Here is an 18659-nt window from a genome sequence, read left to right as displayed (position 1 = left end):
AGATCTCTTTGCACATGTGGAACGTTTTCAGAACCCCAGAGCCAGAACGACATTCCTTCTTTCCCAGATCTGGGTTTGTTTGTGGGTTTGGTCGTCAACGCACCATATGACCACCACCATTGAGATGTTCAAGCAGCGACCCTCACTGCGTCATTTCTCTCCTTCAATTATTTTACAGACAGTTGGCTTGTCAAGCAGTTTGCCTGAGGATAAAACATCAACTTTTGTCTGGTTTGTCTGATCAGACAACAGAGATGACCTGTCTGAAAGAAGAATTGATTTTCCCTGTTCTCACATAAGTTATTCTGTTATTTGTTAAGAATAAGAATAAATACTGTGTTGTCCATTTACTGGTTGCTCACTGGGAAAAAATATATGTGACAATGTTGGAACAATCTGGAAAACTGATTGGATTTTAAAAAGTCATCAACGTAAGAGACTTTGTGTTTTTTTAACACCACTTTTAACCTAAATCCAATGACATGGTGACATTTTTGGTTGATATCAAATCAAATGTTATTTGTCACATACGGTGAATACAACAGGTACAACCTTACCATGAAATGCTTACTTACAAGCCCTTAACCAGCAATGCCGTTTTAAGAAAAATAAGAGTTAAGAAAATATTTACTAAATGAACTGAAGTAAAAAAGTAACAATAAAACAACAATAATGAGGCTGTATACAGGGGGTACCGGTACACAGTCAATGTGCGGGGGTACAGGTAGGGGTAAAATGACTATGCATAGAAAATAAACAGTGAGTAGCAGCAACATAATTAAAAATCTCTATATAATAATAATAAATAACTAAAAAGTAAACCATTTAAAAAAATAAAATTAAAAAATTGGGGGGGGGGTCAATGCAAATTGTCTGGGTGGTCATTTGAATAGCTGTTGAGCAGTCTTATGGCTTGGGGGTAGAAGCTGTTTGGACCTAGACTTGGCACTCCGGTGCCGCTTGCCGTGCGGTAGCAGAGAGAACAGTCTATGACTTGGGTGGCTGGAGTCTGGCAATTTTCAAATCAAATGTTATTGACCACATACACATGGTTAGCAGATGTTAATGCCAGAGTAGCGAAATGCTTGTGCTTCTAGTTCCGACCATGCAGTAATATCTAACAAGTAATCTAACAATTTCACAACAACTACCTTATACACACAAGTGTAAAGGAATGAATAAGAATATGTACATATAAATATATGGATGAGCAATGGCCGAACGGCATAGGCAAGATGCAGTAGATGGTATAGAGTACAGTATATACATATGAGATGAGTAATGTAGGGTATGTAAACATTATATAAAGTGGCATTGTATAAAGTGACTAGTGATACATTTATTACATCCAATGTCTAATTATTAAAGTGGCTAGAGATTTGAGTCAGTATGTTGGCAGCAGCCACTCAATGTTAGTGATGGCTGTTTAACAGTCTGATGGCCTTGAGATAGAAGCTGTTTTTCAGTCTCTCGGTCCCAGGTTTGATGCACCTGTACTGACCTCGCCTTCTGGATGATAGCGGGGTGAACAGGCAGTGGCTCGGATGGTTGTTGTCCTTGATGATCTTCCTGTGACATCAGGTGTTGTAGGTGTCCTGGAGGGCAGGTAGTTTGTCCCCGGTGATGCGTTCTGCAGACCTTGCTACCCTCTGGAGAGCCTTACGGTTGTAAGTGGAGCAGTTGCCGTACCAGGCGGTGATGCAGCCCGACAAGATGCTCCCGTTTGTGCATCTGTAAAAGTTTGTGAGCTGCTCTTTTCATCTCCTCACAGACACTCCCTCATTCATACTCTGGTCCTTCAGTGGAGGATCTCCATTAAACATGTCTTTTTGTCCAAGATTATTCTGTGTCCGGTGTCTGGGAAACTGTCCCAAAGTGCATGTAGGAGTGCTTTTATGTTATAATTCTAAAGCACAGCTTAGCACCTGACAGTCAACATTGGGAAACAGGTAGTGCTATTTCACACATCCTTGTTTCACTGAAACAAGTTAAAACATTGGTGAAAATGTATCAACATGTATGGAGGGAAGGGATGGGGGGATGGAGAAGGTGTGACAGGATGTCAGTCAGTGATTGGTGTCAAGTTTAAATACTTGTACTTTATAGCATGCTGACTAACTTCAATACCTCTTTGTCCAGACATTGACATTGAGGAAACATTCCTATCTCCTTGATTAAACCACAAACTGAGATTTGATATCAGACCCTTTCAATGCCTTCATCAATTGCAATACTAAGTACTCATTCAAGACATGCCCATTCATGGACATTAAATATTATTTTTCTATTTTCTCGGGGTGCATTTTCACCCCTCTGAGCATCAAAAGGGCATCCAACGCAGCAAGCATGTTTCATTAAGTAACACAAATGCCCTTAGTAAGTATATTTTGGTCTTGTTAAATACACTCAGGTTCCCTGGAGGGTTTGGGTGAGCCAGTGCTAGGCTGCTAGTAGGCTGGCAGACAGCCTGTGACCACAAGGAGTAGACTCTCACTCCTGCACACACACGCACACACACGTGCGCGCGTGCACACAGCACACAGCACTCAGCTCAGAACACACACCAAGGTGAGACCTTCTGCGACTTAGTAGATGAATATCAAAATATAAGGACGCTGAAGTTGGCCATAATGATGGTAGCGATATTGTAAATATAATTATTTAGAACCGACAATGTATTGTTTACATTGATAAATAGATTATGAATTTTTACAGATGTCTGGATACAATGTATCAAATAATATATTCTCTCAGTGCATGAATTGATTATCTTACTGCAATACAAGACAGACTGTACAGTAACTAAGAAAGAGTAGTCCATTTGCAGAATCTTGCTATTGGACTTCACAACGCTAGAATAAAAAGCTTGGGTGTCTCATTCGACTTTGCTATTGACTTCAGGAGCAGGATTTCATGCTGCAGGCTTCTTGTAATGTTTAGATTCAACCATACGGATACATAATTCATGTAGCTGTCACTGAGGAAATGCAGTTAGATTGGAGCGAGAGGGAATTTTTGACCATGCGCTGACAGATATCTGCCTCACTACTCAACTGCAAGGCATATTTATATTCCACCAAATTATTCATAACCCATCAGATTTCAATGTAAATAGTGAATGCATTTATGTTGCATTTATATTGCTATAGCCTGATGTAACATTTAGATATTGTATGATGTGTGTGTTGTATCACTGTACAGTGGATTCATGTATGGCAATACCCTGAACATGTATTTCTTTGAATGTGTGTGTGCAGACCTAGGTGTTCTTATTATGTAGTTGGTTATTTTGACTTTGATCATGTTCAGAATATGGTTTGACTCATCGGTTTGTTGGGGGGGGGCCTGAGTCCAGCACGAGTGCCCTCATACGAAAAAAAACAGGACTTGTGTGCTGTCAACTATGACAAGGACAGACGACAGAGCGAGATGTTCGTCCAATTTAAAATATTTAGAAGTCGGATAAGAGGAAATATATAACAAAATAAATTACGAAGTTGCTCTATGAGTCACATTGAACAACGACGTTATTAGTATATTATGAAATGAACTCGTATCAGGGCATCAAGCCAAGTTTCTGGGAATGATTGACATCGAAATGTTCTGCGATGTATTTTATTATTCTGCAATGAACGGTTGGTGATGAAAGGAACAAATGAGAAGAAAGGCAACTGATAATGAATAATACTTGTTAATGGACATAGGAGTGGTTCTTAGCTAATAAAAAAAGGTGTCGTCTCAGTCAAGACTAACAATGTTACTGATACAATGGATTGTCTCTACTGCTGTTCTTTTCGATGGTGAGTTTGGAACATTCAGGTGTAAGTATTTACTAGTGATGTAGCCTAAATATTTTGTATTCCGTATCTATATTGGGCGATAGCCTATAATGTTAATTTATATGTAGCCTACCTATTATTTGAAAATGTAATTATGAACAACACGTAGTGGATAATTGTTATATTTGATCATTTAGTAATAGATCTAGCAATGCATGCACTCTATTGCCATGTTTGTATAGTAAACTTTTCATAAATGTGTGGTATGCTACTAAAGCATTTATAATTTTTAAAAATCGAACTCATGGAAAAGTTTATAATAACATCACTCTTTCTCCACTCCAGGTATTTGTCATGGCTCTCTACTTCACTCAGACATAAGAGCCAGTGTCGGGACCTTGGGGAGGAAACATGGGCAGCAGCATCAGAACGCTGCTATTGTGGAATTTCAGTGTCAGTACATGCTCAAACATCTCCAAAGTGGAGGCCAGATCTCAGTGCATATGCCCCCCAACATCGCAGGCCACTGGGTATCCACCAGGTAATATAATGTGGAACATGCGCAATTAAACTGTTTGTTATGAACCCATATTAAGTACAGAATTGTAAGAATGTATAGTCAATATATTGTAGCGATGTCAAAGGGTAGTCCTGACTGGAGCTTGAACACAGGACCTTGCAGCTGTAGACACTTCAGCTGGTATTCAAATATATTTTTAATTTTGATTTAACCTTTATTTAACTTATTTTAAGATATCTGAACTTCTTGCGGAGGTTGCTTGGCTTTGGGTTTTGTATTTATTAAGGATCCCCATTAGTTCCTGCGAAGGCAACAGCTACTCTTCCTGGGGTCTAGCAACATTAAAGCAGTTATATAAAATAATAATATAAAATAATAATAATAAAAAAATTAAAACATATTACTTGACATTACATTTCATAATACATTAAGTGTGTGCCCTCAGGCCTCTACTCTACTCTACTACCACATATCTACAATACAAAATCCATGTGTACAGTATGTGTGTGTATAGTGTGTGTGTTAGCAATTGTATGCGTGTGTCTGTGCCTGTGTGTGTGTCTCCTCACGGTCCCCGGTGTTGCATAATGTGTATTTTTATCTGTTTTTTAAATCTGATTCTACTGCTTGCATCATTTACATGATGTGGAATAGAGTTCCATGTAGTCATGTCTCTATGTTGTACTGTGGAATAGAGTTCCATGTAGTCATGGCTCTATGTAGTACTGTGGAATAGAGTTCCATGTAGTCATGTCTCTATGTAGTACTGTGGAATAGAGTTCCATGTAGTCATGGCTCTATGTAGTACTGTGGAATAAAGTTCCATGTAGTCATGGCTCTATGTAGTACTGTGGAATAGAGTTCCATGTAGTCATGGCTCTATGTAGTAATGTGGAATAGAGTTCCGTGTAGTCATGGCTCTATGTAGTACTGTGGAATAGAGTTCCATGTAGTCATGGCTCTATGTAGTACTGTGGAATAGAGTTCCATGTAGTCATGGCTCTATGTAGTACTGTGGAATAGAGTTCCATGTAGTCATGGCTCTATGTAGTACTGTGGAATAGAGTTCCATGTAGTCATGGCTCTATGTAGTACTGTGGAATAGAGTTCCATGTAGTCATGGCTCTATGTAGTACTGTGCGCCTCCGATAGTCTGTTCTGGACTTGGGGATTGTGAAGAGACCTCTGGTGGCATGTCTTGTGGGGTATGTATGGGTGTCCGAGTTTAAACAGACAGCTCGGTCCATTCAGTTTAGTGAACAGACAGTGTCTCCTGACCCCTCCTGTCTCAGCCTCCAGTATTTATGCTGCATGTGTCGGGGGCTGGGGTCAGTTTGTTATATCACTTCTCCTGTCCTATTCGGTGTCCTGTGTGAATCTAAAAAGGACCAGCCCTAGGACCTGAGTCCAGGACTACCTGACATGATGACTCCTTGCTGTCCCCAGTCCACCTGGCCATGCTGCTGTTCCAGTTTCAACTGACCTGAGCCCTAGGACCATGCCCCAGGACTACCTGACATGATGACTCCTTGCTGTCCCCAGTCCACCTGGCCATGCTGCTGCTCCAGTTTCAACTTCCACCTGACTGTGCTGCTGCTCCAGTTTCAACTGTTCTGCCTTATTATTATTCGACCATGCTGGTCATTTATGAACATTTGAACATCTTGGCCATGTTCTGTTATAATCTCCAGCACAGCCAGAAGAGGACTGGCCACCCCACATAGCCTGGTTCCTCTCTAGGTTTCTTCCTAGGTTTTGGCCTTTCTAGGGAGTTTTTCCTAGCCACCGTGCTTCACACCTGCATTGCTTGCTGTTTGGGGTTTTAGGCTGGGTTTCTGTACAGCACTTTGAGATATCAGCTGATGTACGAAGGGCTATATAAATAAATTTGATTTGATTTGATTTGATTAGTGATGAAGTCAATCTCTCCTCTACTTTGAGCCATGAGAGATTGACATGCATATTATTAATGTTAGCTCTCCGTGTACATTTAAGGGCCAGCCGTGCTGCCCTGTTCTGAGCCAATTGTACAATTCCTAAGTCCCTCCATGTGGCACCTGATCACACGACTGGACATTAGTCCAGGTGCGATAAAACTAGGGCCTGTAGGACCTGCCTTGTTAATAGTGTTGTTAAGAAGGCAGAGCAGTGCTTTATTTTGGCCAGACTTCTCCCCATCTCAGCTACTGTTGCATCAATGTGTTTTGACCATGACAGTTTACAATCCAGGGTTACTCCAAGCAGTTTAGTCACCTCAACTTGTTCAATTCCAAGATTTCGTGAAGGTTTAGGGTTTAGTGAATGATTTGGTCCAAATACAATGCTTTTAGTTTTGAAATATTTAGGACTAAATTATTTCTTTCCACCCATTCTGAAACTGACTCCAGCTCTTTGTTAAGCAGTGATTTCACTCGCTGTAGTAGCTGACGTGTATACTGTTGAGTCATCCATCCGCATACATAGACACACTGGCTTTACTCATGCCACTTCAAGCCAGTGGCATGTCATTTATTTATTGCCTTACCTCACTAATCTTACCTCATTGCACACACTGTATGTAGATTTTTTCTATTGTGTTATTGACTGTACATTTGTTTATTCCATGTGTAACTCTGTGTTGTTGTTTGTGTCGCACTGCTTTGCTTTATCTTGACCAGGTCGCAGTTGTAAATGAGAACTTGTTCTCGACTAGCCTACCTGGTTAAATAAAGGTGAAAAAAATAATAATAATTAGTCAAGATTGAAAAAAGTAAGTGGTCTAGACAGCTGCCCTGGGAAATGGCTGATTCTACCTGGATTATGTTGGAGAGGCTTCTATTAAAGAACACCCTCTGGGTTAAGGTCACTCACTACACGATACAGTATAATAGCACTGTTCTGTATGTAAGCCTACTTGACACAACAACAGGTTCAGCTTCAGACTTCTTAGTGTAAAGTCTTAGGTGTAGAATCGACTGGTGCAATTAAGGTTGGGGGGGCCGACTCTAGTTACCCACCAGACTCACTGCATAATACCGAAATAACGAATCATTTGACTAAGCCAATTTCATGAATGTTTTCCCCATCAGCTGTGAGGTCAGGCCTGGGTCAGAGTTCATCACCAGGTCGTATCTCTTCCACCACAACCACACCTTCCAGGTCCTCCAGTTCCACTACCGGGACAACCGCTGCTCCTCCCCCACATACACCGTCCTCGACCGGGGCAAGCTATACCTGCGCCAGGCCTCCTGGGTTGTCCGCGGAGGCACCGAGGCCGACTATCAGCTTCACAGCGTCCAGGTTGTGTTCCACAGCCCCGAGGCAGTGGCTCAAGCCCAGCTGTGGACCTCAGCCAGTGGCTCAAGCCCAGCCATGGACCTCAGCCAGTGGCTCAAGCCCAGCCGTGGACCTCAGCCAGTGGCTCAAGCCCAGCCATGGACCTCGGCCAGTGGCTCAAGCCCAGCCATGGACCTCAGCCAGTGGCTCAAGCCCAGCCATGGACCTCGGCCAGTGGCTCAAGCCCAGCCATGGACCTCGGCCAGTGGCTCAAGCCCAGCTGTGGACCTCCGTCCCTAGGTGGAGGGGGAAAGTGGGAGCCCTGGGAGCCCCACGTCAGCTATGACCTGTGGAGTGAGGAGGAGCAGGAGAGGGACTGTGCCCATAGGCTGGGCTTCACTATGAATGAGCTGCAGCTGGTGCGTGTGGAGCGGCGCCGCCATCATGGTGTCTGGCTCCCTGATGACCACACCGAGGAGCTCTTCCTGGGGGACGTCCACACTGAGCACACCCAGAGGACCCACCACACACCCTCCAGCTACCAGCCGCCACTGCAGAACACCAAGGTCAGACATAGAGATATATAATATATTTTATGCTCTAATCTATTCTACTATATTTCGATGGTCAGAGTCCCCTTATTATCACTTACATACCGAGACCCCATGAGAGAGAATCCTTTTAGATTTTCGGGCAGATAGTATCATTTTCGAGTATTTGTGAATCGTGAATCTGTATGTCAAATCCCTACCAACTGAAAAGTGTTATGGGTATTAAAGATGACAAACTGTTACAGCAATGAAACCACGCATGTACAGTAATTGATGCGTGATATTCCAGGGCTGAGTATTCCTATTTCCTTTCAACAATCACAGTGTTGTCTGTATGTTTTTGTACACAACGACAGACACGTTATGTGAAATGGGAGAGAATATGAATTGTGCAAAGATAGAGTCAGCCTTGAATGACTAGAGTTAGTCACGTTCAGCTATAACGGTAATCTGATGCTCAACCACTGAGTGCAATCTTAAAAGGGCTCCACACATAACAGGGGCTTGTTGAGCTTTGTTGAGCCATGAAGGCGTATGATGATATTTTTTATGTTCTGGATGTGAAAATAGCTGATTTTATTTGTCTATTAAACTGTATCTCTGTATTCCCCGCTAATGTCCTTTTGAAACACGCACCTGTGGCTGATACTGTTTAATGAAGGACTTGGGACCAAGGCACAGACGGCACCTACTGCTTTTCAAAGAGCCCCATCCAGAGAAGAGAGAGAGGAGAAGTAGCCCCATCACCGAGGGTATTTTCCAGGCCAGAGAGAAGCTTTTGATTCTTTGCCTTTGGTGGTTGTTTTCATCCCTGCCATCAATCTAGGATGGCAGACCCATGTTAAATGATCTGTTTATTATCTATGCATAGTTACTTTACCCCTACCTACATGTCAGTAGAGGCTTCTTAGAAAAGGAAGTAGAGGACCATCCTCCTAAGTGAATTTCATTAAAACAAAATTAAAAACATTTAAAAAGTTCACCTTTTTAGATAAAACTATACTAAATATATTCACGTCACCAAATAATTGATTGAAACACACTGTGTTGCAATGAAGGTCTACAGTAGCCTCAACCGCACTCTGTAGGGTAGCACCATGGTGTAGCCGGAGGACAGCTAGCTTCCATCCTCCTCTTGGTATATTGACCAATACAAAACCTAGGAGGCTCATGGTTCTCACCCCTTTCCATAGACTTACACAGTAATTATTACAACTTCTGGAGGACGTCCTCCAACCTATCAGAGCTCTTGCAGCATGAACTGACATGTTGTCCACCCAATCAAAGAATTAGAGAATGAATCTAGTACTGAAAGCATAAGCTACAGCTAGCTAGCACTGCAGTGCATAAAATGTGGTGAGTAGTTGACTCAAAGAGAGAGAAAGACAATAATTGAACAGTTTTCAACAAATTAATTTCTTCAAAAATGAAGGAGAGGTGAGAGAGAGAGAGATTTTGTGATTTCTTTTCACTTTTAGTTTCACTTACTTAGCTAGCAAATGCAGCTGGCTAGTCGAGCCTACTCAAACACCTGGCTCAAACAGGGGGATGCTATGTTAGCTAGCTGGCTATGACTATCCAACATAACACTGGAACTCTTCCAAGTCAAGGTAAGCTTTTAGTTTTATACATTTATTGCCACCGGGGCCCGCCGGTGTAACTGCTAAACTGCTTACCGACTATACACTGTAATGTTACTGCATGATAGTAGTGGGTTTACTAACACATTAGTTATATTATCTATGTTGACTAGGATGTTACTTTAGCTAATATGGGGACAACGATGTAGGCTGTGTGTAGCGGTTATGACATGGTTTGAAAGGTTTTTTTGTCTGGTCACATACAGCTTATGTGTTGTGCATTGAAGTCCACAAACGGAGGGAAAAGGTGAGAGGAGGAGAGTGCATAGAGTTTGTCTTCACAGGTAGGTGTTACTGTCACAATAAATCTAAATATACTGAACAAAAATATAAAACAAAACATGCAACCATTTCTAAGATTTTACTGAGTTAGAGTTAAAAACTCAGTCTATTTAAATAAATTCATTAGGTCCTAATCTATGGATTTCACATGAATGGGAATACAGATATGCATCTGTTGGTCACAGAATCAGAAAACCAGTCAGTATCTGGTCAGTACCAGTCAGTATCTACCATTTGCCTCATGCAGCGTGACACATCTCCTTCACTTGGCGTTGATCAGGCTGTTGATAGTGGCCTGTGGAATGTTGTCCCACTCCTCTTCATTGGCTGTGTGAAGTTTCTGGATATTGGTGGGAACTGGAACACGTTGTTGTACATGTCGATCCAGAGCATCCCAAACATGCTCAATGGGTGACATGTCTGGTGAGTTTGCACGCCATGGAAAAACGGGGGCATTTTCAGCTTCCTGGAATTGTATACACATCCTTGCTACATGGGGCCATGCATTAGCATGCTGAAATGTGAGGTGATGGCGGCGGATGAATGGCACGACAATGGGCCTCAGGATCTCGTCACGGTATCTCTGTGCATTTAAATTTCCATCAATAAAATGCAATTGTGTTCGTTGTCCATAGCTTATGCCTGCCCATACCATAACCCCACCGCCACCATGTTCACAACGTTGACATCAGAAAACCACTTGCCCACACGACCCCATACACGTGGTCTGTGGTTGTGAGGCCAGTTGGATGTACTGCAAAATTCTCCAAAACAACATTGGAGGTGGCTTATGGTAGTCAGCATGCCAATTGCACACCCCTTCAAAACTTGAGACATCTGTGGCATTGTGTTATGTGACAAAACTGCAAATTTTAGAGTGGCATTTTATTGTCCCCAGCACAAGGTGCACCTGTGTAATGAAACATGGGACCAGCACTTTACATGATGCATTTATATTTTTGTTCAGTGTATATAAATGATCACAGCTCATGATCATGCCATTATTAGTGTGCATAACAACCAACCTGACTAATTCCCTCCTGGTCTTCAGTGGACCACATAAAGGTTACCCCAATGGACCGGGCCACCACCTCCCTGCTCAACGTTTTCCAGGGCAAGGAGTGCGGGGCGGAGGGCTCATGGCACCAGGGCCTGGAGCAGGATGTGCAGGCTGCCCCACACCGAGTACGAACTCTTCCGCATAGAGCGAGACTATGCGAAACGCCTCCTTCTCTTCAACGGCCAGAGGCCCACGGATGGCTCCAGCCCTAACCAGCCCCACATGACAGCCACCTCCTACCAGGTTCCCCTGGTGCAGTGTGCAGGGGCTGGCCATGGGCCAGCGGAGTGGAGTGGAGGGAAACTGACGAGCTCCAAAGACTGTGGAGTAGCTGCTGCAGACACAAAGGTGGTGGCATGGTGGATATGGTTAGACTACTGCTTATTGCTGCTATCTCCGTTCTGCATCTCAGGTCAGAGTAGCTGAATGTTATTGTTGTTGTGGAGCAGCACTTCATGACTGTGTATTGGACTTTCAGACTCTTTGAATACAGCATATGTAATTGCAATGTTGAATTGTTACATTCTATTATTCAGTCGTGTTCAGTAGACATCAAAAGAAGAAAAAACTTTGACAGGAAGTGAAACTGGGAAGCACTGTACTTGTCCAGTAAGACATTTTGGGCATTTTTCCTATGGTGTGCCCAACACAACATAAGTTGTCTATGGCTGTGATTCAATCTGACTGTGATTTGTCAAAAATGTGCCATTTAAATCAGCGATAGACAGTTTCTACATACATTTTTGGACTTGTAAATGAATTATATATATTTTTTATTTAACTAGGCAAGTCAGTTAAGAACAAATTCTTATTTACAATGATGGCCTACCTACCCCAGCCAAACCCTAATGAGGCTGGGCTAATTGTGCACCGCCCTATGTGACCCAATCACGGCCAGTTGTGATGCCGCCTGGATTCAAACCAGGGTCTGTAGTGATGCCTCTAGCACTGAGGTGCAGTGCCTTAGACCACTGCGCCCCTCAATACACATTGATTCTTGAAGACTATAACTTATAAATGCCACATGAGCTTAGTTCAACTGTCATACCCAATCAGAACCCAGAATAACTTTTTTAAACTCCAATATTTGTAAATGTAAAACTCTGTATAGCCTCAAAACATGGTTGAAACTATACATTTGATATAAGAGATGGGCGGCAGCTTTGTTATAGATTTAACTGCTGATTGGCCCTAATGACCTATTTGGTCATTTCCAAATGAGCTGACCAATGCAGCGTTTACCATGAATGCAGTCTCCGCAAAGATTGCCTTTAAAAGCTGCATTGTCGACAAAGCGCAATCAGATTGAATCCTGGCCTGTGGTATCATGTTGCATGCAGCTCACTTCAATGACATTTGCATGTTCAACACAGGGTTTGCGATTTTGGAGTTAACAAAATGGAGGTTATCGAATACAAATGAAGCCATGCTCTTCCTCAAAGACAAAATATAAACAAAGATGACAAGCCACTAGAATGTTAAAGATTTTATTTATTTTTCATCAATGTTAAATACCATGGGACAGGACTGCAAGAACGTAGATCTTTTTGCCTCACAAGGGATATAGAATTTGTGTAAAGAAAAAAAAAAATCTAGAAAGAATAGTAATAATAATAAAATTCATTTTTTATAATTGTGTGTTTATGTCAGTAAGGAAAAGGAAAAGTAGGAGTCACCTATATTCCCAGCATACTGTATCTTTTCACATACCTCAAGAAAAACCAAGATTAGAAGAATTGAGTGAAAATGAGAATGTTTAGGCAACATGTAGCAGAGTCTTTTGTTTGGAAGGCTACTTCTTCATCCCATTTTCTTAAAATCATTAAAATAACAGACAAGACACTGAACATTCAAACTCTTATTAAAACCACAGAGAGAGAGAGCTCATTTTTTATTTATTTTTTGCTTCCGATTTCAACCAAGGTCACAAACCCAGTGCCCCGACTCACCTGTTATCAATGCTCTGACAAATGTACAATTTACATTTTCCCCCCAAACATCCCTCCCCTGATTCCTCACCCCAAAAAAAGATCAGGAAAAACCCCCAAAAAAGGAGAAAGCTCATTCTTCTGTTTTTCCACGTGTACTAACCATGTGAGATTGTAAAAGGCGAGGCCTGCTTATGATTGGGTACACAGAACATATGTACGTAGGCCGTGAGCTGGCGCTACGGCCAGGCCCTTGGAGACAAACGAGCCCATGCCGGCTCACTTTTCTTTTCTCTCGCTCCACCCCTACAAGACAAACTTCCCTAGGAAGAATCCGATGAAGATGGCTGCTATGACGACCAGTAGCGAGGGGAGGGAACTGGAAGAATGCTGTTTGCTCATCGTGGCGCCCGAGCTGGAGACTATGTTGTCTGACCGGTGGGCCTTCCTCATCCTCAGGCCCTCGTCCTGAGAGGACAAACACTGTAGGTTAGAACCCCAAAGCTTTCCCACATGCCACAGCCATAGGCCGAAGCCAATCATCTTAACAAGAACATTGTCTTCACAATATGTTCGTATATCGCCAATATATAATACTATTCTAATACCACCGCAATCTTAGACATCACATAACCTATGACCATACCTTGAGTTGTCTGTTCTCGTCTGAGAGTTTGCCCACATCGTACTGCAGCCTCTTGCACTCGTCCATCAGTTTCTTCATCTCAGAGTCGTCCACGGACGCGCTGATTGGCTTGGGCGCCGACGTGCCGTCAGCGTTGGAGTTGAGGACGGGGGCAGCTTTGGTTGCATCAACATCATCCTGGAAGCAAGGGAAGTGGAAAAAGGTGGCGAAAAGACAAACGTCAACAAGAGGCTAGTTTCCCTCCTGACATTGCTGTACATTCCAACACAAACTCAACACGCTTTAGAGTAGACCAAACTTCATGAAACTGTTAATTAAGCAGATGGAATTTAAAAAATAAAAAATAAATTTAAATGGTGTTAATTAGTTTGAAATTAGTATGAAGCGGTAATACGTTTTCATTCTAACTACTATTCTAATTACAATCAGCTACGACAGGGGAATAATTATTTTGGGTAGATGAGAAGTTATTTCTAAATTATATATATATATTAAACAGACCGTTCTCTAATCCACAAATTGATTTCGACAAGAGAAAAAAAAAAAAAAACATTCGGTGCGGCCCTCCATTGAATTTTGAAAGCCTAGTGTGACCCTTCAGCCCCACCCCTGGCCTACAGTGAGTAAATGACACCTGAACTTCAACTTCCTGTCCTGCCACAAACCTGCCACTCCCTGCCTCGCACTGAGCTGGGTGCTGACATGAACTCTGGGAGATCGCTGGCGTCGCGGGCTGCCAGGTGGTGCCTGGTTCCCAGGGGGGTGCAGTACTCTCCGGGGGTGAAGGCTGCTCTGTCGCCCAGGTGTCTGGTGCTGAGCTTGGGGGTCTGCTCTGGCCCTGGGGTGATGAGGGGTCTGCCCATGGCCCTACCATGAGTCTCCCTGGTACTACCGCTAGGCTATCGCACGAGGGGGGGGCACAAGCAACATGCATGCCAATAGATAATGTATATAGCAGCTTTGGATTGTTTAGTGGTTGCTTGGATTGTAGGGTAGAACATTCGACACAATGTATTATAAACGGTTATACACTCTTACTGTGTTGAACAAACAAAACGGACCTATCACATACTAGGAACAAGCGGTGAGTATTTCAGATGTGACTTTGGGGAAGTTTGAGGTAGAAATTCTGGTTAGTACAGCAGCTATTTACTTAAAATCATAAAAAATCCATGATATCATTAGCACCCATCAAATGACTGTACCTAGGCAAAGGCAGAGAAAGGAACAACCAACAGTAACAGGGCAAGGAGAGGGAGAGAAATCCAAGTAGAATCTAGGAGAAAATGTGAAAAAGATGCATTGACAGACAACATTGACCTGTGGCCCGTGACAACAGTACAACATTGGAGGTATAATATCAAACAATTATAAACTGGGTGGTTTGAGGCCTGAATGCTGATTGGCTGAAAGCTGTGGTATATCAGACCGTATACCAGGGGTATGACAAAACATGTATTTTTAGTGGTCTAATTACATTGGTAACAAGTTTATAATAGCAATAACGCCCCTCTGGAGTTTGTGATATATGGTCAATATGCCACGGCGAAGGACTGTGTCCTAGCATTCCACATTGCGTCGTGCTTAGGAACAGCCCTTAGCCGTGGTATATTGGCCATATATAAACACCCCCTCGTGCCTTATTGCTTAAATATATGGCAGCTAATGGCAGCTCATAGAATTTCCACTCCTTTGGAAAGTCCAGCCTTTACTACTGCACACTACCTACCATTTTATCGTTGTCAGTGGGTAGTTCGAACACACATCTCAGCTTGGAGTCCATGAAATCATCTGGCGTTGCATCTTTCCACTGTGGAGATTCAACAAGTAGAAGTTGAGATTGACAAGTAGATAATAAGGTGAACAACACAGATTGATCAGTTGATCACAGGGTCCGCTGATGGAATAACAATGAACATGCAATACTGTCAGTTACTTGTCTATAGACATTAGGATGTGGAAATGCTGATATATCTGTGTAATATGCCATTTGCTGCCCTCTGCTGGAAAAATCATAAAAATTATTTTGAATACAGTACTGCAGGATTCTCCAACTGGCAGACCAAATAATTTTATTTGGCCCACTAAATTCTGAGCGAAAACAAAATACGTGTGTGGGGGGGGGCAATAAGCCTAAAAATACCAGCAAATCAGCTCCAAGTGATTTTAATTTTGGAAATCTGTTCCAAAGTATTCCCACGCATAAGAGAGATACAGTATGTGATTATATATCAAATGCAAACAAGATTTTAAATGATTATGTTTTAGTGAAATAGTATATATGTTTGGGCTTCTTGCGGTCAACAGTATACAAATTATTTGTAATTATGATCAAGCCCCCTGACCAGCCACTGAATCTAGTTGATGATCCCTGCAGTACTGAAACCTGTAAATATTCAAAAGCAGGTTTTCCTTTGATGATATAGCTACTAACATAAAGCACAACATGTATTTGGTAGCAATGTGGACAGGAAAACTTACCACTGCATCCATGTCTGTAGCAGTGGATGGTGCAAAGATTGTCTGTACCATGAATTTGTGTTTACTTTTTTCATTGGGGTCATAGTCAAAGGGCTGCAGCATTACTGTTGAGACAGAAGATATGGGGTCAAAACTGGAGTCATGACTATGCATACATATAGGCCTACTGATACATGCATTTGACATTTACATGCCTGATTCATCTGTACTTGAGGTGGCAGGTAGCCTAGTGGTTAGAGCGTTGGACCATTAACCGAAAGGTTGCTAGATCGAATCCCAGAGCTGACAAGGTAAAAATCTGTCGTTCTGCCCCTGAACAAGGCAGTTAACCTACTGTTCCTAGGTTGTCATTGTAAATAAGAATTTGTTCTTAACTGACTTGCCTAGTTCAATAAAGGTTAAAAAAAATTAAAAGTCATACATTTAATTAAAGTGGAAATAGTGACAGGATATAATTTGTTCTTGTTTGATGTTGTTGACAAAAAGGGCTCGTTATACATTTGGTAACACAGTGAAAAAGGTCTGCAAATACAAAAGCCTTACCAGAGACAGTGACAGTGGCTCCTGACTCAATCATGCCGCTGTTGGGCCGTACACAGTACCGGCGAGGTGCCGTAGTCTTCACTTTGAAGCATACTTTTCGGTCAGAGGGATTTTTGAGCTTGAGGTTTGTGGTCACTACATCTGTGAAGGGACCTGCATTGGAGAGAAAGGAGATGGTGTTGAGGGTCAATGGAGTCACCTGTACAATGCACACACAAGACGCAAATGACAACCAACGTAGACTAGTTTAGTTACACGTTATGGCAAATTATTTTCTACATAGTAAAATGACCCATTAAAACACAATAGTGTTAACTGTTGGCTAGGCTCAGATAAACATGTAGCTCAAGGCATAAAAGCATAGCCAACTATAATGTGAAAATAGCCTACGGTTACACATAGTTAACTACACCTCGTTCTCAATGTGATGAGCACTAGGGATGCGGTCAACAAAATACCATAACAATGCATGAACTATCTGTACACTGTGCAAAGTGTCAATGAGTGGGATAGCTAGCTAGCATATGAGCGGTCAGTCAATCAGCTTCCTTTAGCTAGCTACTATTTCCATATTCAACAACTGCAATTTTAGCAGTGTCACCCTAGCTAGCTAGTTAAATAAATCCGTGAGAATAATAGTACATGTAATGACTGGTCTAGTCAAATCAGAATGTGTTGCTTGTTAGTTGAACCTATCTATCAGGCTAGTTAATGTTATAGTACTTACATGGCCAAACAACCATGTCAGTGACTATTATTTCAGGCTAACGTTAGCTAGCTAGCTATCAATGATCCCTGAGTGACTGACAGCAAACTAACGTTACAGTAGTTATCCGTGTCAATGCCACAGTAAGAAGTCAGCTAACTAGGGTCACTAGAGACCATACGCCCTCCGCGGCTGACGATAAAATGTTGTACAGTGATAGCTAGTTAGCTAACTGGGTACAGGCCCATAAATCCTCGCTGCCATCTCAAAATGGCGGCGGTAAGCGAGAGGTTTCAGTAGGGTTGTTGAAGCTAACACATCCCCCCCCCGGAGTCGGTAACGTTAGCTAGCGTCTACAAGTGGTAGCTAGCCACCAACATTATTCATCTTACCTTTAAATTTGAGATCATACGGCGGTTCAATAACTATGATCTGCTCCAATTTAGACATTGTGTTGTTGAAAACTGTTCCAAGGAGCCGGTGTTCAGAGCCAAAAAACGTGCACACGAGTTACAGTTGTTACGGGAGCGCGCAAAATACACATCACCGCGAAACCCGCGCTCTTCGCCTGAACCAGAGAGCAGATAATTGTATGTATGAGCAACATAAATATTCTCAAATACATTTGGTCCAATAGAAACGTGTTCCTTTTCAGAGGGTGCCTACAGAGCCAAAATAGACAGTTTTCAGAGTTTTATTTAACTTTAAAAAAAAACCTAAGCTAATAAATTAACAGCGCTGACTAGTCTCAAATGCATGAATGGCACTGTATATTATTTTTTACATGTGTAGGAAAAACATTACATTGTGTTTTAGGTACGCTTATCCACGACTATAACCATATAATTACATATAGTGACTAAGACACTACAAACTTCTCCAAGCATGCCAGTAGCCATCAAAGGTGAGCATTTGCCCACTGAAGTCGGTTACGACGTCGAATTGCAGTCAGGTCAAGACCTTGGAGAGGACAACAGGCATTCAGACGAGCTTCCCTGACATGGTTTCTGACAGTTTGTGCAGAAATTCTTCCCCTTGTGCAAACCCACAGTTTCATCAGCTGCCAGGGTGGCTGGTCTCAGATGATCCCTCAGGTCAAGAAGCCAGGACCGGTCTGCGGTTGTGAGGCCAGTTGGATGTACTGCCAATTTCTCAAAACAACGTTGGAGGTGGCTTATGGTAGAGAAATTGACATTAGATTGTTTGGCAACAGCTCTGGTAGACATTCCTGCAGTGCTCCAGCAAAACTTGAGACATCTGTGGCATTG

The 18659-nt window shown here is 42.4% G+C and overlaps 1 protein-coding gene and 1 pseudogene across 2 annotated transcripts; one reads left to right on the top strand and one right to left on the bottom strand.

Annotated features, from left to right (window-relative positions):
- Positions 1-3370: 3370 nt before the first annotated feature.
- On the top strand, positions 3371-11892 carry LOC112216474 (annotated as a pseudogene).
- Positions 11893-12558: 666 nt separating this feature from the next.
- On the bottom strand, positions 12559-17951 carry LOC112215317 (vesicle-associated membrane protein-associated protein A). 2 transcript variants are annotated; one of them, XM_024374250.2, is made up of 6 exons: positions 17784-17940; positions 16686-16838; positions 16143-16246; positions 15391-15471; positions 13662-13838; positions 12559-13483 (listed from the first exon to the last, which is right to left on the bottom strand). In XM_024374250.2, the coding sequence occupies exons 1-6, from the start codon at positions 17839-17841 to the stop codon at positions 13322-13324; spliced, it is 735 nt and encodes a 244-aa protein (XP_024230018.1). In that variant the 5' UTR covers positions 17842-17940; the 3' UTR covers positions 12559-13321. The 2 variants fall into 2 exon arrangements, with proteins under 2 accessions (XP_024230018.1, XP_042154702.1); XM_042298768.1 differs by lacking the exons at positions 12559-13483; positions 13662-13838 and adding an exon at positions 13854-14560 and having other exon boundaries at positions 17784-17951.
- Between the last annotated feature and the right edge of the window lie 708 nt (positions 17952-18659).

Source organism: Oncorhynchus tshawytscha, linkage group LG16 (assembly GCF_018296145.1).
Source record: "Oncorhynchus tshawytscha isolate Ot180627B linkage group LG16, Otsh_v2.0, whole genome shotgun sequence".
Taxonomy (NCBI): domain Eukaryota; kingdom Metazoa; phylum Chordata; class Actinopteri; order Salmoniformes; family Salmonidae; genus Oncorhynchus; species Oncorhynchus tshawytscha.
This window is presented reverse-complemented; position numbering and strand designations above follow the sequence as displayed.